Source organism: Globicephala melas, chromosome 9 (assembly GCF_963455315.2).
Source record: "Globicephala melas chromosome 9, mGloMel1.2, whole genome shotgun sequence".
NCBI classification, from domain to species: Eukaryota; Metazoa; Chordata; class Mammalia; order Artiodactyla; family Delphinidae; genus Globicephala; species Globicephala melas.
In genome coordinates, this window is record NC_083322.1 from 85,169,545 (window position 1) to 85,196,771 (window position 27,227).

General features: G+C 35.9%; 3 protein-coding genes across 3 annotated transcripts in view; 2 read left to right on the top strand and 1 right to left on the bottom strand.

Moving 5' to 3' along the window:
- GSAP (gamma-secretase activating protein) overlaps nt 1-22,743 on the top strand; it is a 183,741-nt gene extending 160,998 nt beyond the window's left edge. The window contains exon 35 of the transcript XR_011377682.1: nt 22,611-22,743. The gene's annotated coding sequence lies outside the window, so the exon portion shown is untranslated. The remainder of the gene's footprint in view (nt 1-22,610) is intronic.
- The window catches only part of CCDC146 (coiled-coil domain containing 146), a 109,168-nt gene that overhangs the window by 60,216 nt on the left and 21,725 nt on the right, over nt 1-27,227 (bottom strand). The gene's annotated exons all lie outside the window — the stretch shown is intronic.
- FGL2 (fibrinogen like 2) lies at nt 19,073-25,949 on the top strand. The gene is made up of 2 exons (XM_030834306.3): nt 19,073-19,865; nt 22,611-25,949. Exons 1-2 carry the CDS (start codon nt 19,250-19,252, stop codon nt 23,315-23,317), a joined length of 1,323 nt encoding a protein of 440 aa, XP_030690166.1. The 5' UTR covers nt 19,073-19,249; the 3' UTR covers nt 23,318-25,949.

A 27,227-nucleotide genomic window follows, 5' to 3' on the forward strand; every position in this document is an offset into this window, starting at 1 on the left:
AATGAGGTCACTATATCTCACACATTCCTCAATTAGAGTGCTTATCTCGTTAAGCTGAAATCATGCTCACATATCTGTTCACCAGATGGGAAGCTCTCTGAAGACAAGAATCATTCTGGTGTCTCAAGAACCTAGCATAGTACATGGCAAACAGCAGGTGCTGACACATGTCTCAAGAATCCATCAGTATCTAGCAGACTGGGGGTGTGGCATGAAAGGTTGGGCATATCACAGAAGGATATCTCAATGTATGGTTTTCTCTCTCCACGTACACATGTGAATCGGGCCAAAAGGATCAATGATGTCACTGAAAGACTCTAAAAAAGTCAGTCTAGAAGGAACACCAACAGCTTGAAGGGTGTTTGTGTGTGTGTGTGTGTGTGTGTGTGTGTGTGTGTGTGTGTGTGCGCGCGCGCGTGCGCGTATAAAAGATAACAGGATATAAACTTGGTATTGATTGTGGAAGATTTATGGATTGGTTGATTGTATGTGGAATACACACTCCCCATACAGGTTGGAATGGAATATTAAGAGCCTTTGAATAGAAAAACTGTCAAACATTTTCTCCTGACGCTTGTCATCCAGGGAAAGTCGTCAACTCAATGTGCTCTACCTCCAAGGATGCATAGCTCAGCCCATAGTTACTCTGTATTAATGACTTCAGTAGATTGGTAGGTCAAATTTAGGTATCAGAGATGTTCAAATCCGTCAATAAAGCATAAATTCCAACACCTGAATATTTGAATCCTAAAAAAACTCTTTAAAGGGCAAGATAATAGAGTTTTTATAACTAAATGGGTATTATGATATGTTACGCTTAAACCCAAAGTTAGATCCTCAGAATCTTTTGGTTTATGTTCTAATAGAAACCAATTAGTCACCTTATAAATTTCTTAAAAAACTGTAATTGAATGGTAACAGATGGATAGCAACTACCCAAGGCAATTAATTATATAACAAATTATCTTGGAATTTCCTCAGAATAGGGTGGAATATTCAGAAACTAACACAGTTTTCCAAGTAATCTGGTTTTTATGATGTTTGGAGAGTTTTTTAGCTTGTTTTAGTTTTGGGAAAAGGAGAGAAAAACCATATAATACAACCAAGTATAATTTTAACTTCTTTCAGTTGATACCAACTTTGATACCTAAGCAAAGTAAAATAAAAAGAAATGAAAAAAAAGTTAAAAAAATAGATTCTAACAAACATTTCACCAAACACAGCTGTTTCTAGTTCACTAAGTCAACGATTACAAAATATTTTAATGTGCTTTCTGGCAAACAGGAATAGCCTCATTTCGTGGAAGTGCCACCTTTCCAGTTATTCTTGATAGGTTGTAACAATATAAGGATCAGTAATTATTTCTACATATTTCTTTATCAGGAAGAGAAGGTAAGATACTACCTATGTCTCTTAAAATATGTAAGATAGCCCTTAATCCATGTCACAGCGGTGTATTTCACTCCAAACTTTGCAAACTAGCAGTCAAAAGTATAAATCTGCAGATGTTTTTTAGTATGCACAATTTTTAAAGTTAGAAAAATTAGCCAGTAACGTTTAAAAATTTGTAGATTTTGCCATAAAAAACTGAATTTGCAGCTTTTCTTGAAGAATTATTAGATTTGATGACACCGGATTCATATTCTAACATTGTAATAATCAGCTAGCATTGAGCAGAGACTGGCTTTCAGAAGTGATAGAACAGGCTGCCCCTTTCACAAGAAGCACAGTCAGCCCCCTGCCCATTCACAGTGTGTGCAGTGCCCTGACAGCTAGGCTGTTCCACTCATTCACGTGCCCTTTACGGACCTTGTAGGCATTTAACATTGGGGTCCTGCTTTGTGTCATGTTTTATAAACATATATATACGTGTGTGTGTGTGTGTATATATATATATATATATATGGACATAAGGGTGTGTGACTGCATTGTGTGAGGTTTAGAACTTAATGCTTTAAAATTTCTGAGATTTTCCTGCTATTTTTCCATTTTAGCTTCTGATACTTTTATGAAAAGATGAAATAAACATGTCTGATACTTTTTTGACTAATCGACATACTCTAAAAATATTTAAATTGAAATATTTTATTATTTGGATATTGAAATATATTTTATTCACTTTAGTAAAACTTTATGCACCATGGAACAAAAAATAAGCTAAAACGGTTGTGAAGACAATGTGAAAAAATGTGTCAGTTGGCTAAATTTGGCAGGCAGAGGGGGGTGCTGAAAAACAGGAAACATTCAGTTAACATAAAGAGCTTTTCCTTATCTACAAACATCATCCTTGCAGCTAATGACCCCTTTGGCTCTGTATTTTATGAGCTTTGATGAAAAAGCAAATTATAATTTGTAAGGAAGTTGCAGATAAAATTCTGAACAAATTACCCTAGCAGTTATCATTTTAGTAGAGGTTTGAGCCAAATAAGAAGTGAACATTCAGTAATCAAAAAGATTACTGAGTAGTCAAATGAGAAAATTATTTCCAGGCAAGTAAAGCACCAGAACACAAGGGTTTCTAAGAGGGGAGTTATTGGGACAAAAATAGTATATTCAAAAAGAGTGTAATTTATGACTTATGATAAGAAGAAAGACTGGAAATTCCATAAAGGTAGGGACCATGTCCACCTTTCCCATCACTCTGTGTCCAAGGGCTAGCCCACGTGGAACTCACAAATACTTGTTGAGTAAGTGAAAGAAAACACACATGCAAGTGCTTAGCAAATAGCAGTCATTCAATAAATATTTACTAAATAAATAATTCATCAAATGAATTTATTCAATAAATAGTTACCAAATGAAAATACACAAAAAGTACAAATTAATAATTCTTCTATCTTATTGAAAGTAATGCTTAATATTTATTTATTTATAAGAGATTGCTATGTACTATGTTAGGTGCTTTATGTATGTTATTTAGTCCTCACAATAACCCTGTGAAATAAATATTACAATCCAAAATCTAAAAGGTAAAAGAAAACTGAAGTTACTTGAGAAACTTGAACAAGGTCACAAAGCTTGTGAGAGGCTTTGTAGGAATTTGATCACAGTTCTATTCTGTCACTCATTTTTAAGTGAATTAGAGAAACTCAGAAAGGAGTAGAATAGTCTCTTGCTGATGGCATGGAGACAGCGTGAAACACATATAGAGAACTTAAGGTAGTACAGGTGGGCAGACATAAAAGACCATAGGAGTGGGTAATATTTGTAGAAGGACAGACACTGTGTCAAACTGATGTTGTGAGGAAGGGTAGGGTGAAGAAATAATATTAGCTAACTTGAAGTCACTTGTAGTGTGAAACCAAAAGACAGTAGTCAAAAATAATTATAAAAAATGAGAAATGATATTATATAAAGATAACCATTATAACAAAAGCACAAACCTTCCTAAATTCAACAAGCTATACTATATTTACCTTATATAAATATAAAGGAAGGATAAACTTTAAAATAGAATTATACTATAAGAAGAAGGAGGAAATGGGGAAGGGGCTAGGGATAGAAGTAATATTTCTTTGAATATACTTCATTTTGTAGATATGACTTAGAACAGTATAGTACCTTAATTAGAAAATTAAATTTAAAATCAGTTGCTGAAAACTGAAAACAAAATAAATCAATTGAACATAACTATGTATCAAGTTGTTTCATAACTGCACAGTAATTTAAACAATTATATAGCACAATTAGGGAAGTATGAACTGACTGGATAGCTAATGACATTAAGGAATTTTTGTTAGCTGAGGGAATGATAATGGCATCATGGTTACATTTTAAGGGAGTTTTTGTCTTTTAGAGATACATACTGAAATATTTATGAACAAAAATACTTTGATATTAGGGATTTGCTTCACAATAATCAGGAGTTTGGTGGTGTGGGAAATGAGTGGGGGATGAATCTAGATTGACCATAAATTGATGATTGCTGAAGCTAGGTTATGGGTACTTGGGGGTTCATTATATGATTTCCTTTACTTTTGTATAGGTTTGAAAATTTTTATTAAAAGGTTATATATTTCTTGATAACCAAAAGTATCAGAATTTAGATATCCAAGAGAGTGTTGACCTAAAATACTTTAAAGGCTATTAATTTATTCCAATAATATTATATTGTTTCTATAAATATTATAATTGTATATTATAATAATCAATATTATAATATACTTAAGCATCCATATAGTCAATGTTAGTTTTTTAAAAAATCACTCTCAGTTGGCTTGTTTTCCTACCTTACTCACCAAACTTAGGTCTACAGAGAGCTAAAATGAATCTTTGACTTTCCTCAAAACACATTCCATCCTCAGGGAATGAATATTTGCCAGCCATAGAGATGATGAAAAGAATATACCACAGAATTAGAATAGACTGTATTGACTAGTTTAAAAAGAAAGCACAAAGGAACAAAATTTCCTAGAACGTCTTACAAAGACACTTTGAATATGTTCTGATATTCTTATGAAACTTAGAGACTACACACTCTATTCCACAGAAGAAAACAGATGCTTAGCATTGACTGGTATCCCATCAAAGTGGTTTTTCACTTCTATTTTTTTGTTTTTTACAGAGATGCTCCTTATTTTGAGCATTTTGAGAAAAATAGATGAATGTAATTAATAGAGATGAATAGAATGTTAGTTATACTTACAAAGAAATTTTTGGAAAAATCTGAACAATCTAAACTATAGTGTTTAGATTGTGCATAAAAACAGTATATGTCAGAACAATATACTAGGGGCCTGGAATATGTTATCTCATTTAATTCTCTAATAATCCTATGAAATAGGTATGTGCCAGAGAGGCTGTGCTCTAAGGAGAGAAGCAAGGGTTCAGATTCATGGTGACTTCAGAGTCCATCCTCTTTTCACTACTCCACTCTGCCTCCTGCCATTTTGGCTAGAATCGGACAACAGCAGTTACAGGCTTAGTACTAACTATTGAGAATTTATTATCCTTTAAGCACTAATTTCAAACAAATAGCTAGCGTCACATTTTAATTATGGAACTCTAGAGGAATTTCCACTAAAATAAGAAATAAGGGGGCTTCCCTGGTGGCGCAGTGGTTGAGAGTCCGCCTGCCGATGCAGGCGACACGGGTTCGTGCCCCAGTCCGGGAAGATCCCACATGCCGCGGAGCGGCTGGGCCCGTGAGCCATGGCCGCTGAGCCTGCGCGTCCGGAGCCTGTGCTCCGCAACGGGAGAGGCCACAACAGTGAGAGGCCCGCGTACCGCAAAAAAAAAAAAAAGAAAGAAGGTAGGGAAGAGTGACTGGTATGAGCATGATCATTGAATATAATTCAGAAAATATATACCAAGGGATTTAGACAGGAAAGTGTGTATATATGAGGAAGAGGGGCAAATGGTCATTATTTGCAGCTGATATAAATACCTACATGAAAAATACAAAATAATTTTATAATGCAGTAAGGTGTCCATCTGTAAAATAAATTTATAAAAATATAGCTTTCCAAATTAATAAGAAGTTTGAAAACATATTGAAGAAAAGATCTGATTCATAATACCAATGGGAAAGATGAAAAATCTGGAGATAAGCTTAACAAGATATGTGAAAGATCCATATATAGAAAACTACAAAAGTGTATAGGGAAATGTAAAAGAAATTGTGAACAAATGTCCCAGGCTGATAAAAACATTTTAAAATAGGCCAATTATTCCCAAATTAATCACTAGAATTTTTGGAACTTATTGTAAAGTCCAGTTGGAATAATAAGTTATTTAAATTTATAAAAGGAAGACTTCTAAGTGTGCATTTTCCCTTTCAGATTTAAGATGCATTCTAGATCTATCATATTTAAACAGTAGGACAGTAGCACCAGGATAGAGAGCCATATCAATGTAACCAGAAAACATTTTGCTTATGGATAAGTTCATGTCAGTGCAGGGAAAAGGTGGAATTCATTAAAACATTGTATTGTAAGAACTTTTTAAACATTTGGGGGAAAAATATAGTTAGGTTCCTATGTCACACTTTAAAACAAATTCTAGAATATTAAAATTCAAGCATAAAAAATAAAACCATAAAAATAATAGAAAATGCACATGGCATTTATATGATTGTAGTATTGTAAAGGAATCATAAGGAAAAGATTAATATAAAAATGAAACATCTAAAGACTTCCATATATGTAAATACCACAATTGAAATTCAAATGTCAAAGTTGAAAAAAGTATGCAAATACTTGATATACAAAGAGCTAATAATACAAATTTATTAAAAAAGAACAAATAAAGTTTTAGAAATTAAAAGAAAAACATTATATTGGAAGAATGGAGATCATGAAAATAAAGTCACTTAAACCCAAATGACTAATAATAATATGAAAAATTACCTAATCTCACAAACCCTGTGGCAAAACAGTTTTATTCCTTGATAAATGCCCACAGAGGTGCATGCACAAGTACACCAAGAGACACGCACAAGAACGTTCAAGTTGCATTATTAGTAATTTATGAAAATTGGAAACAACCTCAATATCCATTGGCAATATATTGGATAAATATAATATTGGTAAAACCAAACCATGAAAATATACATACAAAAATATGAATGATTCATAAATATAACATAGAGTGAAAGAAACCAAACACAAAATAATACATTTTGTAGAATTCTGTTTCCATCAAATTTAAAAATAGGCAAAATTGGGACTTCCCTGGTGGCACAGTGGTTAAGAATCCTTCTGCCAATGCAGGGGACATGGGTTTGATCCCTGGTCTGGGAAGATCCCACATGCCATGGAGCAGCTAAGCCTGTGCTCCACAACTACTGACCCTGCGCTCTAGAGCTTGTGAGCCACAACTCCTGAGCCCGCATGCCACAACTACTGAAGCCCGCGTGCCTAGAGCCCGTGCTCCACAACACAAGAAGCCACCACAGTGAGAAGCACGCACACCACAATGAAGAGTAGCCCCACGCTCCACAACTAGAGAAAGCCCACACACACAACAAAGACCCAACGCAGCCAAAAATAAAGTAAATTTTAAAAATAATAAAAATAGGCAACACAAAAACGTATGGTGTATGGAGATTCATGCTTAGGTGGTAAAACTATTAAGAACAACAAGAAAAGCATTATCATGAAAGTCAATACAGTGGCTACTACAGAGTGAATGACAGAGTAGGAGGGGAATTTCCTGAAGCTGGCAGTATTTTTTTTTTGACTGGATGGTGGTTGAGTATTTGATTTCAATTGTATCTTTATATTTTGGACACTTTATATGTGTTAAATTCAGAATTTAAAAAGATTAAAACCTATGTAGAAGATGGTCTAATTTTTACAAAATTACATACAAACATATATATTTGGAAAGATGGTTTGAAATAGTCTAAAACGTTAATAAAAGTCATCGTTATACTACACTCAACAACAACAACAAAACAATGCCAATTCAAAAATGGACAAAGGATCTAAATAGACATTTCTCCAAAGAAGAATACAAATGGTCAATAAGCACTCAACATCACTAATCATTCTAAAATACAAATCAAAATCACAATGAGATAGGACTTCACATCCAGTAGGATGGCCATTTTCAAAAGAACAGGAAATAACAACTGTTGGCAAGGATATGGAGGAACTGGAACCCCTGTGCATGGATGATGGGAATGTAAAATGGTGCAGCTGATGTGGAAAACACTATGGGCAGTTCCTCAAAAAATTAAATGTAGCATCACCATAGGATCCATCAATTCCACTTCTGAGTATACACATAAAAGAACTGAAAGAAGGAACTTGAACAGATACTTGTACAGTCATTTTCATAGCAGCATCATTCATTACAGCTAAAAGGTGAAAACAACCCAAATGTCCATCAACAGATGGGTAGATAAACAAAATGTGATGTGTAAATACAGTGGAATAGTACTCAGCCTTAAGAGGGAATGATATTCTGATACATGCTATAACATGAACAGACCTTAAAGATATTATACTAAGTGAGATAAGCCAGATATAAAAGGACAAATAATGTATGATTCCACTTATACGAGGTACCTAGAATAGTCATATCCATAGAGACAGAAAGTAGAACAGTTTTTACCAGGGGTGGGGCAGCAGAGAATGGGGATTTACTCTTTATTAAGTACAGAGTCAGTATGAGATGATGAAAAATTTCTGGAGATAGATGGTGGTAGTTGTTGGATAGTAATGTGAATGAATTTAATGTCACTGAACTGTACACTTAAAAATGGTTAAAATGATGAATTTTATGTTATGAATATTTTACTACAATAAAAAGTGGTAGGAAAAGATAAAAAAAGAAAAAAGTGGTAGGAATATAGTTGTCATATACATTTCTGTATTTTTTTTTTTTGAGGTATAGGTGACTTACAATACTATGTTAGTTTCAGGTATACAACATAGTGATTCAAAATTTTTATAGATTATACTTCATTTAAAGTTATTATAAAATATTGGCTATATTCCCTGTGCCGTACAATATATCCTTATAGCTTATTTATTTTATACATAGTAGTTTGTACCTCTTAGTCCCCTACCCCTATCTTGCCCCTCCCCCCTTCCCTTTCCCCACTGATAACCAGTAGTTTGTTCTCTATCTGTGAGTCTGTTTCTGTTTTGTTGTATTCATTCATTTCATTTTTTTTAATATTTCATTTTGAGGAAATGATTTCCACTTTTTACCACTGAATATGATGTTAGCTGTAGGATTATCATATTTGGCCCTTATTATGTTCAGGTATGTTCTCTCTATACCCATTTTGTGGAGAGTTTGTGTTTTTTTTAATCATAAATGGATGTTGAATTTTATCATAAGCTTTTTCTGCATCTATTGAGATGGTTGTATGACTTTATTCTTCAGTTTGTTAATATGGCATATCACATTGATTGATTTGCAGATATTGAACCATCCTTGCACCCCTGGGATAAGTCCCACTTGATCATGGTGTATGATCGCTTTAATGTATTGTTGAATTTGGTTTGCTAATATTTTGTTGAGAATTTTTGCATCTATGTTCATCATTGATACTGGCCTGTAATTTTCTTTTTTTGTGTGATATCTCTGTGTGATTTTTGCATCAGGGTGATGCTGGCATCATAGAGTGTGTTTGGAAGCATTCCTTCCTCTGTATAATTTTCTGGGGTAGTTTGAGAAAGATATGTGTTAACTCTTCTCTAAATGTTTGGTAGAATTCACCTGTGAAGCCATCGGGTCCTGGACTGTTGTTTGTTGGGAGTTTTTAAATTACTGATTTAATTTCATTGCTTGTAATTGGTCTCTTCATATTTTCTATTTCTTCGTGGTTCAGTCTTGGGAGATTGTACACTTCTAGGAATTTGCCTGTTTATTCTAGGTTGTCCATTTTATTGGTGTATAGTTGTTCATAGCAAACTCTTATGATCCTTTGTATATCTGTGATGTTGGTTTTAAGTTCTCCTTTTTCATTATTGATTTTATTGATTTGGGCCCTCTTTTTTTCTCGATGAGTCTGGCTGAAAGTTTATCAATTTTGTTTATCTTTTCAAAGAACTAACTCTTAGTTTCATTGATCTTTTCTATTTTTTTAAGTCTCTGTTTCACTTATTTCTGCTCTGATCTTGATGATTTCTTTCCTTCTATTAACTATGGGTTTTGTTTGTTCTTCTTTTTCTAGCTCCTTTAGGTGTAAGGTTAGGTTGTTTGTTTAAGATTTGTCTTGCTTCCTGAGAATTTCTGTATTTTCTAACCTTTTTTTTCTTAATATTTATTTATTTATTTGATTGCACCAGCTCTTAGTTGCAGCATGTGGGCTCCTTAGTTGCAGCTCAAGGGCTCCTTAGCCGTGGCATGGGAACTCTTAGTTGTGGCATGCACTTGGGATCTAGTTCCCTAACCAGGATCGAACCCTGGCCCCCTGCATTAGGAGTGCGGAGTCTTAACCACTGCGCCACCAGGGAAGTCTCTCTAATCTTTTTTATAATGAGCAAGTATTTCATTTATAATCAGAAATTATTCTTTTCAGAAAAGAGATTTAAAACTTTTTTTTCACTTGCCTTCTAGAATGCAGTTCTTGGCAGAGTGAGGCATAATAATAAAAAATTATTATTCTAAGAATTTATACTCCAAGCCAGACAACGCACACAAGCATAAACAGAAAGACAGGTTGAGAAAATTATAGTGACAGGTTAGAATATATTGGAGAAATTGTCTGAATCATTTTCACATATAGCAAGGTATGTGAATAGCTCATTTGGTAATGCCCAGTTATTTTGAAGGACGTGAGGAAACTTTATTGCTTTCTAAAATCCCAGGGGCATTGTACCAGGAAAGTTTTAATATGGGTAGCCTATATTTTTGTAGCATTTTTCTATAGTCTAGCTACAAATTAAGGGTACCTTAGAGATCAGTGTAAACTAGATGGCATGGAAATTGGGAGACATGAGCAGCCTTGGCCAGGCATGGACAGGTCATTTAGTTTTTCCTAGACCTGTTTACTCATCTGTAAAATGAAGGGGCTAGTCCTCATAACATGTAATGTCGTTTTCTGAAGTTTTACAGCACTGGAAAAGTTTGAAATAGCTGTTTAATGTTAAAGTTCCTTTATTAAACTGTAAATGCTGTTTATTCTAGATATTTCATATTAATTACTGGAATATGTATCTAGTATATTCAGCTTCTACCTGACAATGTTATTATTCTATTTGATATAGTACTGGTGTTTTAAAATATGAAAAATTCAGGAAATCACAGTGAATTAAATTGCTATGAAAGCAAATATTTCCACAGCAAAACTCCTTTAAACATTGGAAATTGGGTATATTGGCTAAAAATTCACACTGTTTATAAAGTAAAGCTGTTTGGAAGGTCTATGTCCTAAAAGTTTATGTAACTTCATTTATGGCAATGTAATAATATAATCTGAAGCAACTATTAACACAACTGGCCACTGCCAAAATGATGAAGAAAGCATTTATCTTTGATGCCATAATGCTCTGATTCCAGTCATGTCCTCTAACTTTGTTCTCTCAATTCCCATTCCGGAAAAGAAATCCTATAAAATTAGCTTTCCATATGGACTTAATATCTTCTTTAAACAAGACTCTGGTACAGACCCCACCATGATTCAATTTCTCTCCCTGTTTTTCCCTCGAGTCTCTTTTCTTTGTCATCTTTATCCCACCACCTTCATCTCTCTGGGCTCCACTACATTCCTCTGTACTATATTTCTGTCTTCTGTGTTTTGGGTGGGAGTTAGCAGGAAAATTAGAGAAGATGGGCCACATAATAAGCAGCAGATGTTAGCTAGTCGTGGAGCAGGGAGGAAGAGCCACTTAAACCTAGCCTAGATTCTCCCAGTCAGGCCAGGCTCCTCTTCTGGGGCTTGCCTTAGAAAAGAGAAAAGTAAAATCCCCCAATCCATATGCTTTTACTTGCTAAAGAACAGCTTCTTCTTCCTCCGTACCCCTATGCCTCACAATGCAGAAGCAAAGATAAAACAAGAGGGAAAAAATAGGGAAAACAGGAAATGTAAAAGCAAAAGGTTTTAATATGTTTACCTCCTGTGCTCTTATATTTTCAGTGCTACAGCTGTATCTTTATTCTGTGCATTCTGCCTAATCTGTACTTTATTGAATTAATAAACCCTATGATCATTATATAACTTTTAGACCTAGGAAAGCTGTACACGCCATTTGTACAGAATATGGTTTTCTTTTAAAAATCCCTTTCATTCCAAACACTCTGCTTTGTAAATGGGAGATTTTGGAGTGCTGGTAGTTATGGAGGTGGGTTAAGAGGCAAAGAAAGAAGCCTAATAAAGAAAACGGGAAGTTCTCTTCTCTGCCAGGAAGCATATATCCAACATAGGCATGATTATATACAGACACTGTACAACCTTTGTGGTCTAATTTGAAAAGAATGACTCTAAAGTTGGCTATTTTCAGAGTTAGCAAAGGGAGAGGCCAATGCCATGGCATAGTGGGAGGGAATTGAGAGGTGCAGAAAAGGCCTTGGTGTGCTTACCGACCCCCTTTCTAACACCAAACACATTGCCTTGGCCCAAGGCTGGCTCTGGCTTGAAATACTTTGCTCTGCAACTTAAAGCTCCATGAAGTGAGGACTGGGTCTGTTTTTTCACTTATGTCATCCCCAGGGTCGGTACAGAGCATTGTTCAATAAATGCAAAATAAGGACTCATTGAATGGAGGAATAACTAAAACGTAGAAGATCTTTATAATTTTCCATTGGAATTAATGATCTAATTAAAGGACCATCTATACTTATGACTTGCTTTGCTATTACATGACTTCTAATTAATAACATTTACAGTCATAAACTATTACACCTGAAAAGGACCTTAAGATCTCTAATCTGACCTCATATTATAGATGAGGAAACTAATGCCTAGTTAAGTGACAAGAAAGTAGGAGTTTCTTCACTAAGATCATGGGTTCCATAACTACCATTCTAAGGCTCTTTTCACCCTGTCATGTCATGCTATTTTTGAGATGAAAATGGTAGTGATTGGCGACTTACTTTAAGTCTACGTTTATACATGACTTGACCACAACTTGTGCATCTGTGTTGTCATCTTTCTGTGCAACAGCAGTTGTTGCAGCTGAACTTTATATTAAGTATCAAAATACATGCCATATCATTTGTACATGTAAACATGATTGAAATAATTGTGTGTTAAATACACAAGCAGAGGAAAGCTGTGGTAAATAATGGTGGACACTTTAAAATAAGGGCCAAGCAATTTTACATCTCTTGATAATGATCAAGAAGTAGTTTCTCATACTCTGACAAATTTTCATTGCAAACAATAGGATATGACTCAAATCATAGATATTATCAAACTAGAAGCGGAGAAAGAAATAAACTTAATAAGATAATGCTATACCTCAGAATGCCATACTTTAAATCATGTTTACTATTAAAACTACAACATTTACTCCATTTCATAGATTTTCTTTAGTTACCAGCACAGTAGAAATCACCTTTAAATTAACATTTATTGAGAATTCATATGCTGACATATATATTTCATAAGATAAACTTGAGTCTTTAAAAAACAAGTTTCAAAGAGAGGAAAGAACAGGCTTTTAAAAGACATACATGCAGCATGAAATTATTCAGTTGGCATGGAATTAGTTTACTATTTTCATTTTTCCCTAAAAAGTTAATTGCATAACTTAATTACAAAAGTTAAGATGCATACTGTTTTTATGAATGAACTGAAACAAATTCCTAAGCTAAATTTTATTATTCAGTTTAAATTTATATAATTATATAACATATATGATATTGTATGATATTATATAAAATTATATAACGTAATAGATATATGTAATGTTATATATTCTATAAATTTATATATTATTTTTAAATGCCAAGTAAAGGCAAACAAAGCAAATAATACCCTAAGAAATGCAAGTGATAAAACAGATAAAACCAAATTAACACTTAGAATGAATATATAGACATTTCTAAGAATTTAAAGCCTTGGATTTTGTAACAGTATAAAATCAATCCTCATTATTCATGTATTGCATATTTGCAAATTCAGTTACTTATTAGAATTTATTTATAACTCCAGGATAATACTTGTGGGCTTTGGGGACCATTTGTAGACATGGCCAGGGTGGTGAAAAGTTCGAGCTGCCCAACACATGCATTCCCAGCTGAGCTCAGAGATCAACACTCTTGTTGTCTTATTTCAGCTCTCATACTATAACCAAGTGCTCTTTTTGTGGTCTAAGTGCCATGTTTTTCCACATTTTTGTGGTTTTTGCTGATGTTTTCACTGTTTAAAATGGCCCCTGAGCATAGTTCTGAGGTGCTATCTAGTGTTCCTCAGTGCAAGAAGGCTGTGATGTACCTTAAGGAGGAAATACGTGTGTTAGATAAGCTTCCTTCAAGCATGATTATAGTTCTCTTGGTCATGTATTCTGTGTTAATGAATCAACAATATATACTAAATAAGATGTCTTTAAACAGAAACACATTGAAAACAAGGTTATATATTGATCAGTTGACAAAAATATTAGGACCAGAGGCTCGTAGAAGCCTAACCCTGCATTTCCCCTAGGAGCAATGGTTTGGTATTTGCTAATTCAGTGTTTGTGGTGACATTATAGAAAACATAACTACCATAAATTATGAGAAACAAAGGGAAGACAGGGAAAGCCACAATTTCATATTTTTGATTTCTTTATTATGATTTATTTTTGTTTTGTTTGAGGAATATAAAAGGAAACTCAAGATCAATCTCCAATACAAGAAATAAAAATAAACATATTTTGTTTCCTCAACATTGGTTATATGAAGTTTATTGAGTCTCTGGAAATTTAGAGAGACGACAGGAAAATTAGACGCCATGGCCCATTTATCTCTTAGCTCCTCCGTGATCCCTGGCTTGGTGTGGGATACACAGTAAAAGATTTTGTTGATAAGATATTGACATTGGTAAGATGGACATTCCAAGACTCCCATGACATATTCCAGTTTCAAAGAATTCTAGCCTGAGAAGCCCTGGATATCTCACTGAAGACCTAGGCCATTAGTTCATCAGATGACTGCATGTTTTATAGTCTTATTAAGAGTGGACCTTTGGATATTTCTGCCCTATATTTCTCTTGATCCAGACCCTTAAGGATTCACATAGTGGATCTTTCATGGTAGGTCCATGCTGGAGGGTTTCCTAGTCTGGATCTCTTTATCTATGCTAGAGATGTACTTGCAAGGCATAACAAAGAACCTACCAACTATTATTCTAGTTTTAACCAAAATCAGGCAGTTCTCTATGGGCTGCTGAAATCAGGCTTTCGTTTAAAGTTCTTTCCATGAACTTATAATGAACAAGGACTAAGACCTCTAAGGAATATTAAGATAAACATTATTTACTGTTGACATTACAAACCAAGTAGATTAAAAAGTGAATGTTTTAATTTTTTATCCCCAAACATGTACTCCCTAAAGAACCATCAAATTTAGTAAGTTAGAAACTACAACTATGTTAAATTAATAGGCATAATATCAAGAAAAGGATCTCAGTACTATAAATAATAATTGTTATTAAATTTACTTACTTCCTTTGGTACAAATAGAGACATAAAGGGTTTCTTTATTTTAAGAAAACTGTATTAAGGGAAATGAAAATTTGCTTTTGGGATCTGATCCAGATACAGTAAATGCAGATCCTCTTAAATATACTTTGCATAAGAAAAAAAAAAGAAGTTTGAGTATATTGTGAATATAGACTGATGAAAGTAATTTTCATATGGGGCTTATAAAAATATATCTTGCTACTTTAAAATCCCAACATGTATTGGTGTTAAATAATTTGTTTAGATCTGAAAAACAAGTCTGTAAGTGGGCGTAATGCATCAGTTCCAGGTTGAGAGCAGATACGGGGTAGAAGTTTCCGACACTGCCATGAGGAATCAGTAGACGATTCTAGGAGTCAGGGCAGGCTGGGCATGGAGAAAATCTGGAAAGGTTTTCCAGCAAGAAGGAGACGACAGAGAGTCAAGGTCGGAGGGTGGGAATTCTGTAGGAGTTGAGGACCAGAAATCAGCTCTTCAAGTTTTTGATTATCTGATGGCTGCCTCTTTGAAACCCTCTCTTCTGGTCTTTGTGACACAGCACTCTTCCAGTTCTCATGTTTTACCATCCTTTTGGTTCCTGTGGCTTCAAATTGACATCCATATCCATTCTGTGCTGTTTGTAATACTTAGATGTTCAGCTGTATGTTAGATATTTCTACCTGGTGGCTTGTCACTCTATTCAAAACAGAAATACTACTACTACACTCTCCCCAGCTTACGGCTCCCTCTCTACTCTCATTGCCATGGCATTACTTAACTTCAGTGGGAGTCATATTTCATGGTGCTCTCTCAACTCTACCCTCTCCTTCCATTTTTCATCCCTTACCGTATTCTATAGATTCTATTACTCTTTGACAAAAATAGTTGCTACCCCTTCACCACCCCTCCTGCCACCACACTAGTTTACCTCTTACCTAGTGCCCGCCACTACACTAGCACCTCTCACCTAGCACAGCATTTCCTACTGGTTTCTAGCAGAAGATTCATTCCTAAAAATGGTGCTAGAAAAAAAAAAAAGGATTCCCATTATCAACCAAAATTTGAAAAATGCAGCATATGTTATTTTCTTCTTGGCCAGCAATAATGCACATTTGCAAATTACTGATAATTTTCAGAGCCACCTGTCCTGGAACTCTGTTGTCACATAACATTTATCAACATCTAGGTACTCACGTTCCAGAAAACACACTTCGGGAAACAATGACTTGGACTATTTAAATGGCCTCTAAACTGCTCTTTTTGCCTAATCTTTCCCTTTCCAGTGCACCTACAATTTCAATGATAGATTAATTTCTCTCAAATGCTTAACTGATTATATTATTCCTTTGCTCAAAACCTTCAGTGGCTCCCCACTGATCTAAGCAGTGATTTAAGCACCAAGCTCTCCACAACATGGTACCAATATTCCTTTCCAGTATTATCTCCCTGCCCCCCACATGGCAGGGTGGCACAGGAGAAGACGTGAACTTTGGAGTCAGACCCCCAGGTTCAAATTCCAACTGTCCTTTAAAAAGTGCGAAACCATAGGCAAGTGATTTATTGCTTTGAACCCTTTCTTTGCTCATCTGCACATGCAGGAAGTAATTGTGTAGATGGGAGGATGTAGTGAGATAGTATTTGTGAAAGCTTCCTGCACAACTGTAGCACAACACTCTCTGCCCCCGTGGGCTGTAAACTCATTAGGCAGACTGAGCCTCTTTCATGTGGTGGTCACTTAGTGTCTGCCTCTGGCAAGTGAACAATAATCTTTTAAAATTAAGAACCCAGAATTCCCACTTACTAGTGTCGATAAAAACTGATTAATAAAGCGATTTTTGGCCTTTATTTGGGGTATTTTCTATGGTCCCGAAGGGACAGGAGCCAGTTCCCATAGCACATCCAAGCTTTTTAGATGGAACTATGCCACTGGCCCTTGGCTAAGTGGGGTGTGCAGGGCCCAAGAATCAACATCAGTGCCTAGAAAGCAAATCCCTGATTCACAGAGATGAAACAAAAGCCCAATGCACGAGTCAGCAAGCTATACCTTTCTTAGATTTAGAAAAGCTTAAAAGTGCTTATGATTTCACTTGAAAGTCCAACATGAACAAAATACAAAGCCCTCAATACCCCTTCCTAAGAAGGAAAAGGGGATTTTTGTTTGATGTGTTCACTAGTGTAGCCTAAGTGCCTGGAACAATGTCTTGCACATAGGGGATGCTCAGTTAATATAGGATGGATGGATGGATACATACATCTATATGCTCTAGCATAGTGCTGAGTATACAGATCTTTAATAAATTCCTGACTGGACTTGACAGGCTAAATATGTGGATTTATAGCCTATCCAGTCGAAGGCATTTAATAATGTACCTTGAGCTAAACATCGTTCCTATATATTTCTGCTTTATAAGATATTATTATCTATATTATCATCATTCTCCTTTTTTTTTTTTTTTTTTTTTTTTTTGCGGTATGCGGGCCTCTCACTGTTGTGGCCTCTCCTGTTGTGGAGCACAGGCTCCAGACGCGCAGGCTCAGCGGCCACGGCTCACGGGCCCAGCCGCTCCGCGGCATGTGGGATCTTCCCGGACCGGGGCACGAACCCGTGTCCCCTGCATCGGCAGGCAGACTCTCAACCACTGCGCCACCAGGGAAGCCCAAGAATGTTACATTTTATACACTGCATATTTTTCCTTCAGCACTGCACCACTCAAAATTTTTGTAACTATCATTCCTATATGAGGGGAGAATAGCCAAATTTCTCCTTCACAGTTACAGGAACCAAGGCTCAGCAAAGTTAATGATCTATAGATCCAATAAGAAGTAGATGCAGGGGTGGAATCTAGCTCTCCTGAATATCCAGGAGTAAATGCAGTTTGGAAGTGTAAAGTGAGCCTGACACATTTAGAGCACATGAATAGTTAGGCGTTTGGCTGGAATGAAGGAGTAGATAGAAAAATCATAGGAAATCGGGTTAAAGAAATAAATAAGAGATCGATTACAGAGCACTTTAAATAATACAATAAGAATTTAGATTTTTAGCCATAATTTTGAAATTATTTTTAAAACAATAAAATCCTTTTTTAATAAGAAACCTTACATGAGACACCAATATGTAAAATAAATTAAAAGGAGGTGGTTCCTTCAATAGAAGCTGTTCCCCCTTCCTGTCCTCAGCCTCTCAGGAGAAGAGTTTGAAAACCATGAAAAAAGGTTTGAAAAGTATGAAAAGTCATGAATGCAGACATGTTTGGGGCAAAGCAGTGACATAGCAAGTGACATAGAGACCGGGTGGAGGGCCCACTGCGGAGGCAGAAACACAGAGAGGGGACTGCTATGGCTGCCCGCGGGGAGGGAAGGCAAAGATGCCGGAGACAAAAGAAGAATCAGAACCAAGATGGGGCAGACTAGTTCAGAGATTCGTACTTGGCAGATGTGGAAGGACAGTACAGTCACAGAGTTGGTGAAGAGCAAAGGAAAAGGCTGCTGGTTCTGATGAAAGGCAAGGATGTATTTTAATGGTGTTTTTGTCAGTTAGACATTCCTCCTGTGCTATGCAGTGGTTGGAGAAATAGAAAGCAGCGCTTTTTTTTCTACCAGTTTTCTTCCCTTTTCAAACAGCTGAAACAAAAGTCCACTGCATGAACCAGAAAGCTGAACTTCATTATATGTAAAATGTTAAGTGCTTGAGATTTCACCTGAAAGCACAACGTGGAGAAAATACAGAATTCTCAATGCCCCATTCCCAGAAGGAAAAAGAACCGTTTCCATTTTTGTAACATTTCTGTCCTTCACATAATCTGGATAACTAGCACATTCAATTTTATCTTTAAAAACTATTTACCCCACTGTGGAGCTAAGTATCATGAAATGATTTACTTCAAGTATAATTATTTTAAGATTCAAGATTTTTCTTGTGCTTTTTAAAAATAAAAGATGAAAGTGAAACTTGTTGAGTATGTGCATCTGACCAACTGCAGGAATTCCAAAGCGGGTGGTTTTGATTGAGAACGAATAACAGTTTGGGGCACACTGAGTTTGATGAGGACGATCTCCTCTTCCTCCGTGTTTCTGAGACTGGTGATGCAACGTGCTCCCGCCCTTTTCTGAGAACACGGAAAGCCTGACTCAGGAAGGCAGCTGCAGCTCTTAAAAAGAGCTCCAGCCCGGCCCCCTTCCCTGCTGGGGCGAGCGCCACCGCAAAGATGAAGCTGGCGAAGTGGTGCTGGCTGAGCTCCGCTGTCCTTGCTGCTTATGGTTTTTTGGTTGTGGCAGACAATGCAAGAGAGGAAATTAAAGATGAAGCAGCCCAGGACGCCTGCCCGGTGAGACTAGAAAGCAGAGCGAAATGCGAGGAGGGAGGAGACTGTCCCTACCAGGTGAACCTGCCCCCGCTGACTATTCAGCTCCCCAAGCAGTTTGGCAGGATCGAGGAGGTGTTCAAAGAAGTCCAGAACCTCAAGGAAATTGTAAAGAGCCTGAAGAAGTCTTGCCAAGACTGCAAACTGCAGGCTGATGACAACCGAGACCTGGGCAGAAGTGGACTGCTGTCACCCGGCACAGGAGCTCTGGGAGAAGCTGGTGACAACAGAGTTAGAGAGTTAGAGAGCGAGGTTAACAAGCTGTCCTCTGACCTTAAGGATGCCAAGGAGGAGATCGACGTGCTTCAGGGTCGCCTGGAGAAGCTGAATCGTGTAAATATGAACAACATAGAACATTATGTTGATAGCAAAGTGGCAAACCTAACATTTGTTGTCAATAGTTTGGATGGCAAATGTTCATCTAAGTGTCCCACTCAAGAACAAATACAATCACGTCCAGGTATGTATAATGTTTTCTTATCATTTGTTCATGAATGTTATATAGCTGGACAGTATCTATAAACATTAACCTTATCATATAAGTTAAATAAAGGATGAATTATATAAGTTAGGCCTTTTATTCATCAAGGTGAAACAGAAAAAACTATTATCTTTGCACATGTGCCCACAGAAAGGAATAGGACCTAATTACAAAAAATCATGAGTTCTGTATGTGTCAGAAAGCACTTTCAAAGATCTTATTTGCTGACGCCAGAGCTACACACAAACAGAAGTGGAGGGAGAGAATTTCTTTTCTTTATTTTTTTTAGAAAACATCTTTATTGGAGTATAATTGTTTTACAATGGTGTGTTAGTTTCTGCTGTATAACAAAGTGAAGCAGCTATATGTACACATATATCCCCATACCTTCTCTCTCTTGATTCTCCCTCCCACCCTCCCTATCCCACCCCTCTAGGTGGTCACAGAGCACCTAGCTGATCTCCCTGTGCTATGCGGCTGCTTCCCACTAGCTATCTATTTTACATCTGGTAGTGTATATATGTCCATGCCACTCTCTCACTTACTCCCAGCTTCTCCTTCCCCCTCCCCATGTCCTCAAGTTCGTTCTCTATGTCTGCATCTTTATTCCTGCCCTGCCCCTAGGTTCTACAGAACCATTTTCTTCTTTTTTTTTGATTCCATATATATGTGTTAGCATATGGTATTTGTTTTTCTGACTTACTTCACTCAGTGTGACAGACTCTAGGTCCATCCACCTCACTACAAATAACTCAATTTCATTTCTTTTTATGGCAGAGTAATATTCTAAGAGAATTTCTTAATGTTTCAGTGAGTTTAACTTATTTATCTCTTCACTGAAGTGTTTGAAAACAGTAGAGTTAAGGCAGTGTTTGGGGTTGTACTCTGTTCTTTGGAAATCAGTTTATTTGTGTGGTCAGGTGACTGCTCCTTATATGGCAACAAGAGACCTCTGAAAGATTTTAGCAAGTAATCTGCAGTTCATAATCCCGAATGTCTAGTGGAAATGGGAGATTTTATAGATGGGATAAAAGCAGCTATATGGCTTCATATGTGTGCAAAACTTTTTGCTTTTAGACCTAGTGGCCCAAAAACATTTTAAGGGGCGTTTTGGCATGCCAGTAAGGGAAGGAATACATTCTTATTTCTTCCTCTCTTTCACTAGAATTCAAGCATGTAACAATAGAACCCATCTTCCCCATCCAGATTATCTGCTGATAATCTGAATTAGCTTTAATAAGTATATGTTAAAGGCCATAAACCTAACTGCCTGTTCTGCCCACGAACCGCTAGCTGTGGCACTGGTTCCCCCAAACCCTGGTTTTTCCACATGAGTTTCTGGGACCATTGCTGATGGTGGTCTTATCACACTTTGGAAAGCCATCTCTGCATGAGTGTGAGGTTGAAGGGATATGGTGCCTGAAGCAGAGATCATGGCCCTTAGAAACAAGCACCTCATGCATCTTCCCTAGGTAGATTCCCCAGGGAATCTACCCAGTGAAGGTATTTGGGAGATTCCGGGACCACTGTTGCTAATACTCCCAGCAGCCTGCATCTAAATGTGCCCTGCACATTGCAAGGCAGAGTTTCACATCTTAGGTGACATACGTGGGTGAACGTTAGATGTGGTACTGCATGGCAATTTGGAATGACAAGAACAAGATTCTACTGTCTTTTTTTCTACTAAGTTTTGGGGAACTATCTGAATATTCTGAGCTCTAAGTACAGATGAATAGATTATTTGTGGCTCATAAGTGTCTTGTATTAAACTTGCCTGATCCAGTACCAATTTTTTAAAAAATTATTTTGGAGTAAATATCTGTGTTGGTTCCTACAGAACCACATTAACTGTTTATTACACTAATCCTGTGCATAATCACCTGTGGTTTCCTTCTAGAAACCAGACATGGGAAACACTAGCTAAATATTTTCCTGGATAATAAATTCAGAGTAAGAATATTGGTATATTATTGAAGTTTTTAAAAAGAACTTAAGCTTCTGTGTCTAATTGTCAAGCAGGTAAAATAAATGGAAATGTTGATCAATGCTGTATTTTAGAATTTTAATAAATCATTTAGAACGATCCTATAAAACTGCCTGAAAGTGGAGTCTATCAGCCTCTTTAGGTGAAAGGATGTAGAAGCCTGTGCTTCCTCTGTATACATGGAATGCAGTTCTAGGAGCGTTGGAATCATCTGACTTTCAGGACCAAGGGATGCAGTGGTCACAAGGACAAGCTTTGCAGCCAGCCAGATCTGAGCTCTGTCCTGGCTCTGCCTTTTAAAGCTTCTGTGAAGTTGCACAAGCCACGGATCCTTTTTGAGCCTAATATTCTTTCTCACCAGCAGGTTGTTAATAATATCTACATCATAAAGTTCATGTGCAGATTAAGTGTGAAAATGTTATCAAGTCTTTGGCAGAATCCCTAGAACACATGCGGAGCCCTCACTAAATATTACTGAGTTACTAAAGCTATCACTTTTATGTCTTCTTGTTGTTGTTTGTTGGTGGTGTTGTCAGTATTATGACCAACCAAGACTGTGCTGGGGAGCTTTGTCTGCGTTAACAAGCATTTGCTAAACAGGTTCAAGTCAGTTTAGCTGAGCAAGGTTTCATTATCACCATTGATCAAATTATAAAACTGCTTTCGTGCATATAAAGAATTCTTTAGATGCCTAGTTTTTATCAACAAAATCCAATGCCTTTCTTTTTTTACCCCTGCAGTTCAACATCTTATATATAAAGATTGCTCTGAATACTACACGATAGGCAAAAGAAGCAGTGAGCTCTACAGAGTTACACCGGATCCCAAAAATAGTAGCTTCGAAGTTTTCTGTGACATGGAGACCATGGGGGGAGGCTGGACAGTGCTGCAGGCACGTGTTGATGGAAGCACCAACTTCACCAGAACATGGCAAGACTACAAAGTAGGCTTTGGAAACCCCAGAAGAGAATTTTGGCTGGGGAACGATAAAATCCATCTTCTGACTAAGAGTAAGGACATGATTCTAAGAATAGATCTTGAAGACTTTAACGGTGTCAAACTCTATGCCTTGTATGATCACTTTTATGTGGCCAACGAGTTTCTCAAATACCGTTTACACATTGGTAACTATAATGGCACAGCTGGAGATGCCTTACGTTTCAGTAAACATTACAACCACGATCTGAAGTTTTTCACCACCCCGGATAGAGACAACGATCGATACCCCTCTGGGAACTGTGGGCTCTACTACAGTTCAGGCTGGTGGTTTGATGCATGTCTTTCTGCAAACTTAAATGGCAAATATTATCACCAGAAATACAGAGGTGTCCGAAATGGGATTTTCTGGGGGACGTGGCCTGGTATAAGTGAGGCACAACCTGGTGGCTACAAGTCCTCCTTCAAAGAAGTCAAAATGCTGATCAGACCCAAGCACTTTAAGCCATAAATCACTAATGCTCATTCTTTTGGGTATTCGTTACCTAATAGGGCAATTAATTCCTTCAGCACTTTGGAATATGTTTCATACTCTTTTTCCATGGCTTAAAATTTCTCTCTGAGCAATGGGTTCTTATGCTATACAGCGTTTGAAATAAAGCTGAAAAATATGCCATTTAAAGAAGTCCTTTGTTGCTGTTACGCTGTTATCCGAATAAACACTTGCAAGCAATTGGGAATATTGAGAATCACACAGTAGAGTTATAATTCTCTTAATGTCTCTTATTTGAAAAATTTTTACTCATATTACTCACTCTAATTAAAAAAATACTTGTTTATTCAGTAGGCTAGATTTTACACAAGTAACCTGTATTTTGACTGTGACTTAAACGCATCTTTTCAGGCTATAAATAGTTATTGGGTATTTATTTGTCTCTAAATATTCCTCATTCTGAGATAAACTTACTCAATTTATGGCATTTACAGCATTTTAATTCCCAAGCAAAGGGAAACATACGTAATTAAACCTGTTCCTGCACTATTCGTGAAATGTAGAATTTTATCATTTAAAATATTTTAAAAGGTGATAGCATAATGTCACTCCTAAGAGCACTCAGAAAATGAATTTAACCTTAAAGACCATGGTTTAAAGGTAATTCATTCATAGTTTATAACCCTTTAGATGTTTGATGGTAAAAACTGCTTTAACATGAAAAATATCTTCCTTTGCTCTAATGTACAACTGTTTTTAATTTAAGACTGCTCACTACTGTGCGAGACTACTGGTAGACTTTCTTTTGGAGAGGTAGGTGTGGGTGAGGAGTGAAGCCCTTATATGTAGGCCAATTTTATATCCAAAGCGATAATATCATTAAGTGATTCACTTCATAGAAAGCTACGTTTTATAGGACAAATAGATAAATCTATTTATAAAAAAATATGAATTTTGAAATATATAGAACCGTAGTTCAAATATTATATATTTCAACCCTAAATGGTATATTGCTTGTTTTGCTATCAGAAGATTCAAATACGGGTGTTTATTTTTTTTTAACAAAACAAAAGTATCTGGAACTTTTATAATTCATTAATTAATTCCAGAATGCAAAAATGATATTGAAAAGATTATAAAAATAGTTTGTTAAATTTCACCGTTGTAAAAAGGGACCATTTCAGAGAGAACAGCTGTATTCTAATGCACGTTTAAAAAAGTGCTCTAGGATAAAATTTGAAAAGGATACACCATACTGTATGTGAGTCATAGAAACACATTCAACGTTCAATTTCTGGTGTCTGTTTCTACTAAAGTAACCAAGTTTTCAAAAATAAATTCACAAAGATGCAGCTTTACCCATTATTTGAAAATGATTAAGGAGGATAGTAACTTTAGGTAAGAAGTTAATTTTTCAACTAATGTCTTTTATAGAAAATTCTAATCAAAAAGAAGCAAGATATTCTTTTAAAAATATATAACATACAAAGTGTTCAGGTAAACATGATGCAAACTATGTTATTAATACTATTAAAATACTAAAGCAAGAGAAATGCAAATGGAATTAAGTGATGACAAAAATATAAAATATCGTAGATTTCAGAGGCTTCATATCTACTCAATAATACATCAAATGTAAATGTTGTAACTAATTCTTTATTTCTCTCTCTTTTCTGTTTTCTAAAAAAGACTATGAAGATTTTGATATTATACAATGTATTAATTTCAGATAAGGGCATTTTCACTTACTATATGTAACTATTAATATATGTATAAGTTTAGGTAAATTTCTTTGATAAAAACGGACTCCTTAAAAAAATACAGTTCTAAAGAAAAATAGCTCATATAGCAAGTGTCCACTGATTTAATAGGAACTAGGTATCATTTCAGGAGAATTTGGCAAATAATGCATTAATCTACGTAAATACTTAAAAGCTTATCTTTCTATCTTTCCACCTTATATTAAGTAAAATTTTATTTCCCATTATACTTTTATGGTACCTTGCTAATAACAAACTCTGTAACATAGAAATTCCTTTCTGAAATCATTTCATGTCACTTATTATATTATAAAATATATTTTAGATTTTGGTAATCTTTAACATATTGATGGAAATAGATTATATCTGAGAGAGTCTTTTGCCTTAACATAACTGTTCACTAATATATGCTAATGTTCATAAATGTGGATTGACTACTAACAAATACATTATTTTAGAGTCTTGTCTCGGTTTCATTTTACTGGCTAATATTTGTTATCTTAATTAACAAATTATTTCTGAGCTTTATCATACTTTGAAAATATTGACTAAAATTAGGCCTCTAGAAATTCCAAATGGAACTGGCTCACGTATCACAGAAAAAAAATTGGATTTTCTGATAAGTAGTAATGCTCTAAATGAAATGATGACACATTCATCCAGTAAATAAAGAGCTTAAATTTACGACGATAAAAGACATCCAAATAACAAAATTCACTGGTCCTTATTTCTGAATGGCTACCCAAGGAAAGGGTAGAAGGTTTAAAGGTAAAGAATGGGTAATGTCGTCATGATAAGCTCTTGCTTAGAATTCTTATTTTCCTTTATGTATAAATAGGTTTATGTTTTGTGTCTTTTAAAAGCCTTGTGAAATAAAAGATTTAATCTTCTCATCTATTTATTTCTTCAATACAGAAACATTAAGTATGATTTGTAAAATAATTTTTATATATTTACTCTTGGCTGAAAACTTGCATAATGTTTACCTAACTAGACAATATCTTTGACTCTGTGAAGACTTTAATGAGTACTATTTCATTAACAGGAAGACAGAGCCAAACACAGGAACACCATTATCTTATTTCCCTCTAGAATACTGTTGACACATTTGAAATACAGAAGTTTCAGTTTCATTTTGCAGCGTTCAACTCCTCTCCCCTTTTTTCCATCATTCTTGTTGCTGTTCTGGTTTAGCCCTCATCATCCTCTTAGGATAATGCAAGCCCTTCCTAATAGTGACCTGTGCCCCCAGTTTGAATCTATTCCAATCCATCCTCCATATCACTGCCACAGGGATTATTCAAAAATACAATTCTGATCATGTTATTTTCCTGCTTAAAACCTGTCAACAGCTCCTCATTTTGTATATGATAAAATCCAGCAAATAAGCCCCTTCGTGAACCGATTTCTGCCTACCCTTTCAGTGTCCTTTCTGCCACTACTCACACTCCTGCCAAACTGAATGCCTTGTTGTTCTAGTACAAACCATATTCTCTCATATTTTCATTACTTTGTGTTACTGTTCCCTTGGTCTAGATAGAATGGCATCCTTGACCCCCACTGAGTTTTGTCTTATTATCCGTAATTAAGAGCAGGGACTCAGCAGCCAGACTAACTAGGTATGAATTTCAGCTCCATTATTTGCAAGCTGTGTGAAAACAGGCAAAATCACTTAATCTCATTGTTCTTTGGTTCCTTCAATTATAAAACTGGGATAACAGTAGAATAGAGTTATTGAGACGATTAAATGAGATAGCATATGCAAAGCACCTAGAACATACATATCTATTATCATCATCATCATCATCCTAAATAATTATCTTTCCTGATGACATCAGGAGGGGTTTGGTGCCTTGTCTCTTTGGTCCTATACCGTCCTATATATTCCTTATTATATATTACATTATTCCATAATCGTCTAGGTTCTACCCTAAAATCAATCTGTTAGGCTAGGATGTAAAGGAAATTTGAGACAAGAGTGTTATTACTCAAAGTGGTTCATGAATATGTTACCATAGATGAAGAGCTATAGTCTAAAGAAGCCAGAGTTACAACTGGGGAAGGAGTAGGTACCACCAAGTCTGAGGATCTGGGAGATTGTGAATGCGGTTTAGAAGTGATTGACTTCAGGGGAGGAGACGGCAAGACAGGATCACATATACTATAGC

What these genes read in the sequence shown, in the direction of transcription:
- FGL2 (XM_030834306.3), top strand. Translation starts at nt 19,250, where the DNA reads ATGAAGCTGGCGAAGTGGTGCTGGCTGAGCTCCGCTGTCCTTGCTGCT. An exon ending in ACAAATACAATCACGTCCAG is followed by an intron (nt 19,866 to 22,610) that starts GTATGTATAATG and finishes TTACCCCTGCAG; the next exon opens with TTCAACATCTTATATATAAA.